The sequence below is a fragment of the Lontra canadensis genome, unplaced genomic scaffold (assembly GCF_010015895.1).
Source record: "Lontra canadensis isolate GAN:19392208 unplaced genomic scaffold, GSC_riverotter_1.0 scaffold117, whole genome shotgun sequence".
NCBI lineage: Eukaryota > Metazoa > Chordata > Mammalia > Carnivora > Mustelidae > Lontra > Lontra canadensis.
In genome coordinates, this window is record NW_022631111.1 from 673,569 (window position 1) to 688,518 (window position 14,950).

General features: G+C 43.8%; 1 protein-coding gene across 4 annotated transcripts in view; it reads right to left on the reverse strand.

Annotated features, from left to right (window-relative positions):
- The window catches only part of CCDC93 (coiled-coil domain containing 93), an 86,130-nt gene that overhangs the window by 25,312 nt on the left and 45,868 nt on the right, over positions 1 to 14,950 (reverse strand). For all 4 annotated transcript variants that reach the window (XR_004380687.1, XM_032840919.1, XM_032840923.1 and 1 more), the window contains exons 12-13: positions 4,109 to 4,225; positions 1,198 to 1,260 (exon numbers count right to left, since the gene is read on the reverse strand). Coding sequence is in view for 3 of the 4 variants with exons in the window: in XM_032840919.1 (XP_032696810.1) it covers positions 1,198 to 1,260; positions 4,109 to 4,225 (180 nt within the window). In the remaining variant the exon portion in view is untranslated. The remainder of the gene's footprint in view (positions 1 to 1,197; positions 1,261 to 4,108; positions 4,226 to 14,950) is intronic.

Genomic DNA, 14,950 nt, shown 5'->3' on the forward strand with positions numbered 1-14,950 from the left:
CTCCCCCAGATGGTTATATAAAGACTGATCCATGACTTGGCAAGCTTCATGCCAGGGACTCTGTGGCATTAACATTTAGATAGCAGCAGGGTTTCCCCCCAGGAGTCTGCCATCCAACTCATAGGAATGCAGTCACAGAACAGTGTAAAGAGAGCTCATCTGTACAAATGCAACACAGGCATCTTTGGAGAGAAGGACAAAGAATTCATTCCAACTCTCATTCTTTTGCCTGCCCTTTTCAAACATTCTGACAATGACTGAAGAGACTAGCCCAAGTAGGAATTACAAAGTTTTGTCAATCTGACAACAAGGCAATGAACTGAGTGCGAACATGGCTACAGAAACAAGAACTTTAGGCAAATTTCATGTGAAATTTAAAGAAAAGGGGGGGCTGCCTTGGTCTCAGAGAGATCTCTGAAGATCAGTCGTGCTTCCACATGGTTCAGAAAGTCCTGGGCAGGGCCCCCCTGCATGTGGTCCTTGTAGAGTACAGCTAGGGCCCGAGCACCAAAATCACAAAGAGGAGAGACCATCAGATCCAGATGAGGACAGCTTTCTATGGAGAGGCGAGGGACAGAAATATCGAAATTCCCCTCCTGACACAGTGTTTGTTTTCTTGGCCCGGTTTCCTAGGCAATGAGCAGTGGGAAGAAAACAACACTAACACTGACAGGAGATGGCACACTCCAAACTCAGGTGAGAAAACAGGTCACGTGATTTGAAATATTCCTACCAACCCTCCTCCTCCTCCTGAGACCCTGTCCCCCATCCCACCTCGAAGAAAACCAGCAATTCTGAATAACAAATTACAGCCCTCTGCAGTTCTCTCATCTTATAAAAAGAAACCCTCTCATTCTTCAGGAATTCAGGATTTTGAGGCTGTTCTCTAGCCTGCGGCTTGTGAAGGTTGTAGAGGAGCGGGGCCCACTTCAAATTCTGAGGCCCATGTCCCGCCCATCAGCCTGGCCTTCCTCAGGAAGCCCTTCCCCATCCTTAGGGCCCATGCCAGTGTCCCCTGCCAAAACTGCTGAGGCTTTTGAACATGGCGGTGTGGGTAAACTGAAGGCAGGGGTCATGCGCTACAATGTGTTTGTCCTCTGTCCCCAGATGGCCCCTGAGCCCTAATTGTCGACAAAGGCTGACAATCCAGGATGTTTCATTAGTGATGCAGATCAAAAGTGGTTCTGAAAATCTCACCTCTGTCAGAGTTTGCTTTGTTTCATCGTATCTGGCTTGTAGGCCGTTATGACTTGCCTGCAGCTGGAAAAGAAAGGGAAAAGATATCGGCTCTTGTTCAGTCCTCAAAACAGCACAGCTGTGAGGGGATCCCCATCTCACAGAGGGGAAAATGGAAATTCAACAGAGATTTAAACTGAGTGAATGTGGGAATTTTAGAATGGTTGCTGACAACAGATGAAGACAAAATTCATATAGTTAGCACCAACTATATGTCAGGGGACAAACGAGACGTTCTGCATGAATCCTATCACTGAATCCTTACATTCAATGGAAGAAGACGTTTTTCTCATTTTACATATGAGGAACTAAAGACTCAGAGGGGTTAAGTTGCTGGACAAAAGTTTCACGGCTGCTAACTGATAAAGCCAGGATTCAAATCCAGGTCTGACTTTTCTGTATGGCTATGGAAAAGTAGCCAGTTTACTTACCCACTGTGCCCATTCCCAGAATACAAACTGCATTTCACAACTCAGGATGCTAGCACAGAATATGACTGGCTGGCAAACAATCTGAGATAGATGAAAGAATTCACGACTTCAACACGAAGAGACAGAAGATGAATGACCTTTCCTGTTCAAAGTTACATGATTGTAAACTTACATCAGGAAAATGTCATTTCTCTTTTCCTTACTGGAAGATATATTCTTGTGCTATGAACTTTTAAAAATCTGAAAACATTCATCGAAAGCTCAAAGAGTTTGCACATTTCCACTTTTGAAAAGGGGAAGTGGCAGAAAATGAAAACAGACTCTGGCTGTTACCCGTGTTCAAATTAGCAAAGATATCCTGTATCTCAATGATTGCTTCAAAATAACTTGCCCCATCCTGAAACGTGTAAGCAACCCATTAAAGAATTATGTCATCTTCAGAAATCACTACTCCTAAATCATGCTTCTAGTCTTCATAACTGATAAATGGTTACATTTCCAAAAAGGCCTATCAAGAAGCCAACTCAAGCAGAGAGCAAGAGTGATAAAGGAAGGAAGCAGGTAGGATCTGGCTTCTCCTTCTTCAAGGAAGCCATCTGTGCAATGAGAACTTTCATTGACATGTTTGTGTAATTGTCAGAGAAGAATATTTCTGGAGAATTTTTCTTTTGAAATACTAGTGACTGAACTCCTGAAGCCCTTTTGTGGCTCCAGGAAGGGGTCCTGGCCTTTCCCACTTTCCTGTCCACCTCTCACCCATGCACCCACCCAGCCCCCCATCTAACATTTACCCAGTGCTCTGCTCACATGAGGTATTTAGGAGAAGGTGAAGAACATGACCTAGTCCTTACCTGCCAGGATGTGGACCAGTGCACTAGGGATCAGAGTATGAGAATATCTGGGGAAGAGCCAGGCCTAGGGGAGGTCCCAGGACAGTCTGGCTTATCAGCACGTCTAAGGAAGGCTTCACAACAAAGACTCATGCGAGCTGGATCTTGGCAGGGACGGAGCCTGCTAAGAAGTGAAGACTCATTTCTTCCACTTGATTAATTTAACTTATAAGAGCTCTCTTCATCTGCTCATCTGACCATCTTTTCCCAAACACAGGATGTCTCAGTAGCTTAGCCTACTTTTCATCTCGCTGGAATCCTTCATGATCGTCCTGCCCTCGTTTTCTTCTTCAAAATTAATTCCTAGACCCAGCCCCAAATTCAGCAGTGGATTACCATCCCTTTCTGGATTCCTCTTTCCTTCCTCAATCTCAGGTTTCTGCTCAGCTGCCTACTAGCTATGTTCCAGTTCTATGCCTCTATAATGCATTCCCCTGTTGGACCATGAGCCACTCTTTACTCCTTCTCTTGCTTTGGCCCTTCTTCCATTTCTCTGTTGGGGTAGGACTCTCCCCACGCTTGTCACCAAGGCCATGAGTGCCTCCTGCTTGCTTTCCACCTGCATGATCTTGGAAGAGGGGTTCCTGGATTTAAGAAGTCTGGATTCTCTCCTATACTATTGATAAACATATAAACTGGTAGAATGTTTGGTGAATAATTTGATGGTTTCGAGCAAAATAGAAAATGCCTGTATTTTTGACCCAGCAATCCCACTTCCTAAAATCATTCTTATACAAATACATATTTGCTCAAAGATGACCATTTTACAAAAATGTTCATGGTAGCATAAATTTGCAGTTGGTGGGGAGCCCTGAAACAATCCACATACCCGTGAACAGGGGACAGGTACAGTAAATTATAGTACATATACACTCTGTTGCATTATGGGGTCAATCAGAAACTATGAGGTAGATCTATATATTCAAAATTTTGGTTTTACCATTAGTAAGCTGTGTGATCACAGGCAAAACTACCTCATGTCTCTGTTTCTCAGTTTCCTTTTTCATAAAAGGAGGAGAACAACAGTACCTCCTCCACAAGGATGTTGTATGAAAAGAATGAGTTAGTTCTTCGTTCATCTCCACAGCCTAGTTTTATGCCTAGCACGGAGCAGCACTCAGTGAACGCTGTCAATCAATAAATGCTATTCTTAAGTCTTGTGATGTTCTTCTAGCACTAGGTTGGCAAATTTTTTCAGTTGGGGCCAGACAGTAAATATTTTAGGCTTTGTGAACCACATTTGGAAAGGGCCAAGTAGTAAGTATTTTAGGCTTTCTGGGCCATGTGGTCTCTGCTGCAATTACTTAGTTCTGCCCTGGAGCTTGAAAACGGCCACAGAAAATACATAAACAAGTTGATATGCATATATTCCAAGAAAACCTTACTTATAAAAAGAGGTGGCAGGTGGATTGGCCCAAGGGCTGTAGTATGCTAATCCCTGTTCTAGAACCTCCATTCTAACATGAATATCTTCACTCCTTCTCCGGTTTCTCCCTTCTTGAAGAAAAGCTTCATATTACTTGAAAGAAATTATAAAAAGAAAACACCAACCTCTTCCAGATGTTTGGTCTTCTGTAGAATCTGCTTGTTCAAGGAGATGACTTTGCGACGATGAAGTTGGGAGGTTCCTAATTTTTCTGGACTTTCTTCCGCTGACAGCTCAGACTGCTGTGGGAAACAGGGAGGGCAAGCCCAAAGGATTTAGTAAGCCCACCTCAGTCTGTGTAAGAGAGACCCAGCCCTGCTCACCCTGGGCAGAGCACTACCTGGCAGCCTGTCCAAACCAAGCCAGCTCAGCCATGGGGTCCTATGCAACACCCAGGTCCAGATGCGGGGAGTCAACACAACGATCAAGACCCTTACCAACGGAATCTGCATTCCTGGCAGAGGGAACGGCATGTGCAGAAGCACAGAAACACATAATAATATGGTTATGTGGAGGCAACTGGCACCATCAAAGCAGTAACTGTCTGGAAGGACTTAAAATGAAAAGCAACAGCCTATTCACTTGTTTCTCCCCGTCCACGGATCTATTCCCTTTTAACCATTTCTTATTTCTACTCTTTTGGTGTTCACAGACAATAGAGCTGAGAGGGATGGAAGCTACTGACGGGGCAGCAGGAGAGTCCTGAAACAAAAGGTGGGGAGGCGAGGGAGAAAAAGGGTTGCATGGGTAGCAGGGACCTGCCAGGCCTCGAAGGGAGTCAGGGAGAGATTTCTCGGTGAAGCAGCAACAGCACTGAGAAACCACACAGAGGAGGACGGAGCTTGATATGGACTCTGAACACAAACACCAGCCTCAGGACAAACAAATTAAAAGGTCAATCCTGTTGTAAAAGGAGTCCTTCCAATACTTCTTGGATGATCATAGAAAGGCTTAAATGAGCTTTATTAAACAAACGCCCATTTCCACCACATTTCCCTTTTCAACTGGAAGCATCCCAGTACCAAACTAAGCACTGACTTTAAGCCCAAGTGCAACAAAACTATTTGGGTATTCGATTTTTTTCCTGCATGTTTTAACAGTGATCATAAGCCTTGAAAGTCTGGAAAATCTGTCTATGGGGAAAAGAGATGGGAAAGTGAGAGGAGGAGAAATTGGATGGAATAGTCACCATTTATTTTGGTTAAGGATTTCCCTGAATAATTCAGCAGCACTACTAACAGATGATGAGTTTTTGCTACTTAACGGCTCCGGAGGTGGGGAACAACCAGCAGGATGTGGCTGCATAAAACAGTAAGGAACATCGCTTTCCATCTCCTAGACTGGTGGGCCATAACAGAAATAGAAAAATTGAGCCTTTGGTATTGCAACACACCTTGCCTTGAAAACCAAGACTTCAGAAAATGTCAACTAACATATTCCAGCTTATTAGATCTCTGGAAATTCGAGTTAACATTTAAAAATACATTTGGTCGTATCAAGATATTCACAACCTATAGTCTGGGGAGGGAGAATTGTTTCTGAAAATGATTTGAGTATAAAAAAAGAGGGAGGAGGAAGGACCACTTCCTCTCGATTTCCAAATCACTTGTCAGGAACAATTATAATGAGCTAATTATATCTCCTTTACTTGATAGTGTCACCCTGAACTATGCTATTAATTTGGCCACTTTTGTCTGCTATATATTTAATAGCTTTTTCTTATAGTTCATTTTCAGATTTGGGTTTTAACATCCAACTCAGATTGCTGGACACTGATTTCCAGCATGTCTTTGGCATATCCTCACAGCATTTAACTTAACTTGGAGAATTACCCAAGCCTTCCAGCTCATGATTTATTGACATCTGAAAGAGAATTCCCTGTTCACTGGAACTACCCCACAGGTTATGTCCCTCTGTTTGATGTCAGGATTGTCTTGAATATTCTGACCTCCTCCAACTTGCCTCTGTGGCTCTGGACCAGACAGAGCTGTGGGCTGGCAGGATTACTCCCCAGGACTCCCTCTAGTCTATTGGTGCAAGCACATACTCATTCAGTGCTGTTCCGCACCTCTGGTCTGGCTTGATGGTGTCTCCAAGTTTTAGCAGGTCTTCCTGCCAATGAACTGCTTTTATGGATGGGTCCCAAGACCATGGAAAGTGTATTTCCCACCCAGTTCTTCTACCTACCTGGCATACCTACAACTTTGTTTTAAAATCAAGGCCTCTGACTTCTCTGCCAAGAATGCTTCTTGCAGGAAAACCAGTAGCTATCTTGATATCTGGAAAGAAGGTTTTGGGGCTGGTTGGCTAGCTCTTTGTTTCTCTTTTTCTCTCTCTTACTATCTTTCTATCTAGACTTAATTTTTAGCCACAGGGTTCCTCAAGAGCCTCACAACAGGGGTCTTTGGGATCAAAATATTTTTCATAATACTAAAATGTCATTTTTTAATTCTCATTCTCTCATTATTATACATTGAAGTTTTCCAGATGTTACATGTCATGTATTAGTATCATTGTTTTGACGTTAATATATAAAGCATGTATTACTGTCCTCTGTAAATGAATTAATATGTAAGCTACTGAGACCTCAGTAGTTTTAATTTAAGAGTTCTTAAAGGGTCCTGAAACTGAAAATTTTGAGAACCACTACTTTAATCTAAGGGGACTGGCTCACTTGAGAATCATGTATTGGTCCCAACCATGGATTGGGGTGCCCTTATTAGGAAGGAACTCCAATCGGTGGAGTGGGCCCACCCATCACTTATACAACATTGAGAGAGGAAAGTTCTTTCACTAGATAGGTGATTCAGAGAACCATATGCACAGAGAAAATATACTTAGAGTTCACAGAAAGACCTTGAAGTCACTCTACAAACTTAATCTATCTGTTATGATATGCTCTAAGCAGACATGGGCTTTCAACATCCTTTCTCTCATTGATAGGTAGCAATTCTCATTGCTAAGTGCAATCCCTTAAATTTGAATCTGCAAAGCATTAATACACATTAATATCAGAACATTAAATGCCATTTCCATATGTGACATCTCTCTAGCCCAATTAAAATGAATAATGTGCACATTACAGGCCCATATTTCACATGAATTTATAGGTTCCTCTGTTTGCCTTTGAGTCTAGAGATGGTGCTATGCAAAGTGCTTTGTTTAATGGGAAGTTATTTTTCTGTAGATATCATCGTTTATTCTAGAGCTGAATTGAAGAGTCAACCACGTCAATGGAAAGCTGATAGCTCTACTTTTCAAACATACTTTTTGTTAAGCAATCTAGAGACTGATAAAGGCAGAAACAGGTCTTTAGAGCATCTGGCATCCTGGTCACTGCCAGTCACAGTGAGAAGGGAATTGAAAAAGATGAAGTTGATCTGGAAGGATGAGACAAAGCTGGACAGATGGAGAACAGGAGAAGAAACTTTACAGTAAATCCTTGACAGAAAAAAATTAAATCCTTGGGGCATCTTAACTGATTTCTACGTTAAAAGTGCAGTATCTCTCCAAGAATGCCAATCATCTACAAATAATTCCATTTGTGTTTACACTGGAGGGAGGGCTAAAGAACTAATCTAATTTCGTTCAACAATTTCAGATTAAGAACGTGCTTTCAAAACCACAGAATGGATTAAGATGACTTCTAGTGCAGATTCAATGTTTCCTAATAACTGACAGATATTCACAACTTCCACTGTTAGGGGAACGAGATTTAAATGTCACTTGATAATATTAGTCTTGTTCAAAATAGTAAATTCCTAAGAGAAATAAAAAATGATTACTTTAGCTAAAACTATATACTTTTATAATGAAAGAGACCCCAAAGGTTATCTACATATCAACCTTCTTCCTAAAATAGGAATCTCTCCTGTATTACCTCCTTCCCCACACTAAAATATTGTTCCTAAGTTATCAGTAAGAAAGATCCCTATCTCATGATATAGTTCTCTGTCCGCAACAGATGGACTTTGGTTTCTGGCACCTTGATGAATCTTTCTACTGAAAGCAAACAAACAGATGATATAAAATTAATTAATTAATTAATTAATTAATTTAATGTGTGCATGCACACAGGAGGTTGGGGCAGGGGGGCGGGGGCGGAGAATCCCAGGCAGACTCCTGACCTGAGCTGAAATCAAGAGTCAGCTGCTTAACCGAGTGAGCCACCCAAACACCCCCAAATATTTATTTTTAAAATATTATAAAAAAAACCTATGAGCTAACAAGAATGTAAGAAAACCTACAGGGCCAAAGAGTTAGTGAAAGTGGAGCTCCAGGAAGGTATATATAACCACTGAGGTTGGCTTTTTTCTTGAAAGTACTTGCCAATACCAGGTGATCTCAAGCAATGATTTTTTATAATTCAGTAACTGCTTTGCATAAACGAATGAAAGAAGAAAGAAAATCTGCAGTGAGATTTTGTAACAGGTCCAGTTCTGTAATCCAAATGCACACACTACCTGGATGGTCCAAAAACCCCACAAGTCAAGACTATGTATGCGATGGACCTGGGCTGGGGTGCCTCCAGATCCTTGCTGGAAGTAAAAGCAAATCCCCCCCCCGAAGAACAGAGATTTAATTCTAGGCTTCAAAGAATTTCTACAAGTAAATTTTCAGGGCACACGAGCTCACAATCCAAATTTGAAAGCATGTGCACAGTAGGAGCAAAAAGCCAGGAGAAACAGAATCAGACCTTGCAAAGACTCAAACGTGTACAGCCATTCTTCCCTAAGGCAACAGAGGTAAGTGCAATCACTCTTCCATGTAACAGATTCACCTAAAAGTATCCACAGCTCTTTCGTCTCCCCTTTCTGTAAAACATGTCGGTACCCTTCCATCTTGGCTACTACCCTCTAGAAATACGCTAGCTGACAAGGGACCTTTCCAACTCTTCACTGGAGCCTGAGCCCTGCAGATGGGATGGGACTATTCACTCACCCTCTCTGCTTCCACTGGTGAAACGGGATACGTGAACACTTTTTTACTATCCCTGACTCCCACTGATGAAATCCCATGAACCTCGAAGACCCACATTCATGCAACTCTGCTGCATCTAAGACAGCTCTGGGCTCCACGGCAGGCAATGCGGTGTATCTGCCCAGAAAGCACTGCACATTTAGGAGGCATGAACAAATCCAGAACTTTCCACTCTTCTCCCCACAAACTACCGTCCTGTCAGATGGCAGGCTCACTGAATCCTGAATTGGTGTGACTGATTTTTCTGAAGTGAAATGGAACAGTTCCCGTATACCTTCTTGAACAAATGGATTTGTTTGGGCTCCTAATTTCAATCTAAGATATTTTTGAATGTTGACTCTATTCTCTGGGGTGTAGCCATCTCTTTGTTTTAGCTTTAAATGATGTCCAAATCTGACAAACTAATTCTGTGCCTTTATCCAAATCGATACAGACTCTAAAAAGGTAGACTGTGCTGTGCAGCTTGAGACAATCCTATCAGGTCCACAACTCATTAGCTGATACCATTTTTTTCTCTTTTTATGCTGTTATTACATATTGCATCAGTCCCCCAGATTTTAGGAAATCCTGGAATATTTTAACCCCACATTTAGCATCATTCTCTCCAGATTTATAGGGCTCCTTAATCTCTAAATTCAGACTGTAGTTTTAAATCTCTCTATCCCACTTTCCTTTGCCTCGTTCAATTACCCTTTAGTCAGATCCTATTATGTGTGAGGCCCAGTGGTAGGTAGTGGGGACACAGACCTTACTCCTGGACCTCCACAGTCCAATCAGGTAAAACCAACTCATGCACAAATAAAGGTGTTGTCCTCTACATTCTCTCCTAGCCTAAACTGTGCTATAGAGGAAGAGAGAGTTTTGAAAGGTCTTCTTGTTCTGTCTTTCCTCTCTCCTACAAATGCTCATGAAAACCATATTGTGTTAGGCACTGGGAATATACAATGATCCTAGCTCTCATTTATAGGGAGACAGATAGAGACAAATGAAAACAGCATATTGTCAGCAGTGCTCAGAAGGAGACTACCAGGAGTGGAGCCACACAACATCACAGAAAAGCCCCTCATAGGGAGGAAAGTCACCCGTCCTGGCCACTAGGTGAGTCTTTGCACAAACCTGCAGAGACTTGTCAGCCTCTGCTGAGCAGTCATTATGCATCAGGCAGCAGAGATGAGAGCTGCAAGAGGAAACTTGGCCCTCCGGAAGTTGACAGATTTAGGGGTGACTTAACACTTGTGACCTTGTGTGAAGAAATGCAGTCCAGAATGAAGGAGTACAAAAATCCAACCCTGGAAAAAAAAGAAGACGCTTTTTTCTATCTGTGGTCACAGCAGGAGGTTCCCAAGAAGACAACTTCTCTCTCATACCATACTTCTTCCCAAGCTCCACATGCTAATGCTGCTGGAAAAAAATGGTAAAAATGCTTTTCTGTGGTGGGACTGGTGGGATTAGAAACATTTGTATCTTAGCTGACTAGAAACAACACTGGTTCTGACTCAGGCCTGATTCTTATAACAAAGGAGTCAGGATCTCCCCATTGCTAAGTTTCCCATGATCTGCTAATCTCAGCAAGGTTCCTGGGGTGCAGTAACTTTCCCCAGTCCCCAGCCCCCTTAAACTATATCTTTCCATTTCACTTCAACTGGGTATAGTTTTAAAGTCATTCATTCTGCCCATTTATTCCTATGACAAAAAGTTCAATGTCAACTCTGCTGGGTCGGCGGCTCCGGGAGTGCAGGAGGAACAATAAAAACGACCGCCAGGCCGCCAACTTCCAGGCCCCCCCTTCCCTAACCCTGACTCTCCCGCCATAAGGATGTATGCCCAGGTCACGTCTCCACAAGTAACCCGATACCTATGCAGGAAACAGGACTCCCCCGACCCTCGGATCAGCAAATACCCTACCTTATATGGCTGTAAACCTATGCCCTGTCTTAACCCAGGCAAAAGACTCCCCCCAACCCACTCCTGGCATGACTTCCCCAACTCTCTTCTCTGGAGTCGCGGAACCTCACCTTTAATAAATCTTGCGTTGTGCCTACCTCGCCTGGTATCGTGTTTATCTTGCCTGTAAAACCTTACAAACTCTACCAACCAGTGTGCTTTGGGCACATATACTGACATTTCAAATGGCAACAGAAACCAAACAGCAACTGGTATCCATTTGAGATCATATAGGTCATATTATTCTGTAATTTCTCTGCTTACGGGTTGACTGACGGCTAACTCAGAGCTCCCGGAGGCAGCAGGCAGTGTCCACCTCTTCCTCGTAACTAGGCCCTGCAACGCACCCCCCCGCCCCCGGCGGACACTGCCGGGGGACACAGTGTGTGCACAACAGGTGTTGGCTGCAGGAGGAAATCATCCCATCTCAGGGCTCAACTCTGTCAGTTCCCTGGCAGAAAAGAAGTCAAAGCTCAAGACTGAACATATCTCCAAAATGATACCAATTTTCTTTATAAGTGTTTGAAAAAGCTAACTGGAATAGCCCTGGAAATAAGAAACCAGGGTAGAGAAACAACAACACGAAGGCAGTTACCGCAAGAGGGCGGCTGACATATTAGCAACTGACACTTTTGAGTCAATCCCATCCAATTCAGTTAGACAGATTTCCTGAGTAGGCACCGGCCATGGTGTGTGCCTAGCATCACCTGGTTTATAACATTTCCTGTGGGGGACCACTATCACCTACTTGCTCTCATGCCAGACAGGCTGCCAGTCAAGAGGCTGGCCACCACCTGGCCCAAGCAATTGGACCCCGGAGGAATATGGGACCTAAGCCACGCCAGAGATATCATCCTTAGGACTCCACGCATGGAAGTGGGGAGGGTGCTAGAAGACTGACAGTCTGTGGTGAAGCCAGCAGGTGACAACAGAGAGAGAAACCAAGTGAAGCAAGAGCAGAGAGATGAGACACAAGGCTGTTGGAGTCCCTGGGACCCCTGCATTCACCAACTTCCCAGATATGACAGCTGATAAACACTCCCTTTTTGCTTATACCATTACGGGCAGCTTCCAGTCCTTGCAAACAAAAGGCTCCTACATGCGTACTGTCCAGGTTAGCGAGCATGGAAATTAGGAGGCATGTGGTTTTGCATCATAGTGATATATAAATTATCACAGAGGAGAGGGACAAGGACAAGTGGGACAAAATCCACTCTAATCAAATGTGGTTGTCTGCATTCTCTAGAGGGGACTTACTTTCCTTTGTGTTTTTATATGTGCATTCCTGACCATACCCTGGCCATGACCTCTTTTCGGCTACACCCAGCTCAATTACCTGAGCCCTCCCCACCCCCCAGGTGCTCCTGTAAGACATAACTTCAAGACCGTCTGGGCTTCCAATTAACTGCCAGAGAATGGGCCTTAGAATCAAAAGTTCAGAAACAACGGTGCCAGAATTTCTTAATTGCCAGAAAGGAACATTTCCAAAACCTATTAAGAAAAAAATTTCTTCCACAAATAAGTCCTTTGATGGCTTAAAATTCATCTAAAGGTTATAAAAGTGATATGAAAAACCACACATGCACACACCCCAAATAGAAACTTCCACAGCTTTTAGCAGCACAGGTGTGACTGCGTGTGAGTGCCTGGGCCACACCATTTTCATTTTGCTTATTTCTGTGGCTAGTTCCCAACATGACCTGGCTTCTGTCTACTTAGCCTAAGGTAGGCAGCTGGACAGTGACAGAATCTAAAGAGGTCTGTCACTCCAAGCCTGGAAGGTGGATGAGAAGGATGACGGCAAAGGACAATGGCTTGCCCCTACAGACACTCTACTTTGCCAAGGAGACAGGTTTCAAAGTCAGACAGTCCTGTATGCAAACCTGGAACTTCTTAGCTATGTGATACCGGACAAGTGACTCAACCCTTTAGTGTCTTCATCTGCAAAATGGATATAACATCACACGGTTACATACTGAACACCAACACTGCCAGGTCCTTGCTCTGAGGTTGCAGAGAGGAGCAAAACGTGGTCCACATACACATGAACAGAGAGTTTCAGCTGCACGTGAGGAAGTACAATGATGAAGGAAGGCAGAGGATTATATGCAAGGAGGCAGCACACTGCTTTGAGAATTCACGAGATCATCACATACAAGGCACTGATCACAGAGAAGGCACTCAGGATAGACTCTTCTGATTCCCTAAGGCAGAAATGTTCTTCTAGATTAACAAAATGTTTTAAGATTCTATCTCAGGAAGATGCTGACGAAGGAATGATTTAGCTGGCTGTCACGTATTAAAGTGGTTGAAATGATACAGGGTTCGTTAGTAAGCGGCATTAGGGAGAGTCCCTTCTTGTCCTTCTAGGGGACCTGGCTACTTCCTTGGCTCAGCTTCCTTCCCCTTCTTCTGACACCAGCTAGTGCAGGATCGTAGAGCAGAAGTGGGTTTTGGACAGTCAAGCTTTTTAGTGTTCTGCAAATGACAGTCACAGACTCTCCTTCCCTATAAAAATGAATGCTAAGATGCAGCGAGTGTATTAGACATCAACACCAAAAAGCACAGCAGTGTCTCATCTAGCGCATTCTGGAAAGGGCATTACCCTTTGGAAAAGAAGGGAGACGGTGCTCTTTGGCCGAGAGCCTACATGAATCATGAATTATATATCTGGGAGCTTCTTCACATTCCTCTTCCCTGCTGCTTTACAGGAACCATATTAAATTGAGTTACATATCTCAGAGGCTTGCTTTGAAACACATGGGTTATTTATCATGTTACACTGTTAGAAGAACTTGTGAACTTTACAAATCAAAGAGAAGCCTGCACATGTGTTTTCCCACATTTTTTATATCCTAATGCCTGTCAGCTTTCCAAGCACCAGGCCAGCTGTTCGATTCACTGCCTGCTCACATAATCATTTTCACTCTTTCATACTCCCAAAACTATCTTGTCCCTTTTCTTCACTAAGCAGAAATCCATCCTGTTACCAGATTAATTTGGGTTTCTTACAAGAAACCTCTGAAGGCCTCCCTTTGGGGCATCCCTCAATCCCATCTCCACTTCCAAGGGATTCGTTACAGAAACCCTAAAGGTGAGTGCATGGACTTTAGATAATTGCCAGTGCCTGGTATCAGCCCAATTCATGGCAGTAAGATTTTTTTTTTTTTAAGATTTTATTTATTTATTTGACAGAGAGAGATCACAAGTAAGCAGAGAGAGAGAAAGGGAAGCAGGCTCCCCGCTGAGCAGAGAGCCCGATGCGGGACTCGATCCCAGGATCCAGAGATCATGACTGAAGGCAGCAGCTTAACCCACTGAGCCACCCAGGCGCCCCATGGCAGTAAGATTAAAGCGAAAACCAAACAGTGTGGTGGACAACCCTAGGAAAGCCCTATCCCCTCTGCCTCCTGGTGTTCAGGCCTTCGTGTAAGCCCATCCCCTGAATGTGGATGGGACCTGTGACCTGCTTCTAACCAGAAAACAGCGAAGTGATGGGATATATGTAAGTGCATGCACCTAGCTGTTACACAGAACTACAATGTCTAGCCTATGAGGAGGTGTTCTCCCTTGCTGGCTTTGATCAAACAAGTGGCAATTTGGGGAAGGCCACATGGCAAGGAACTGAGGGCAGCCACTAGCCAGCAGCCAGCAAGAGCTGAGGACTTTAGCCAACAGGCTGAATCCTGCTAACAACCACATGAGCTTAGAAGTGGATCGTGCCCCAGCGGAGCCTCAGGTAAGAAAGCAGACCCGGGCAGCACCTTCACTTGTGAGAGCCCTAAACAAAAAAATCCTGCTAATCTGGGCTCAACTGTTCACCCCCAGTTACTGTGAGATAATAAGTGTGTGTTGTTGGGGCACCTGTGTGGCTCAGTGGGTTAAGGCCTCTGCCTTCGGTTCAGGTCATGGTCTCAGGGTCCTGGGATCAAGCCCCACATCGGGCTCTCTGCTCAGCAGGGAGCCTGCTTACTCCTCTCTGCCTGCCTCTCTGCCTACTTGTAATCTCTGTCAAATAAATAAATAAAATCTTAAAAAAAATA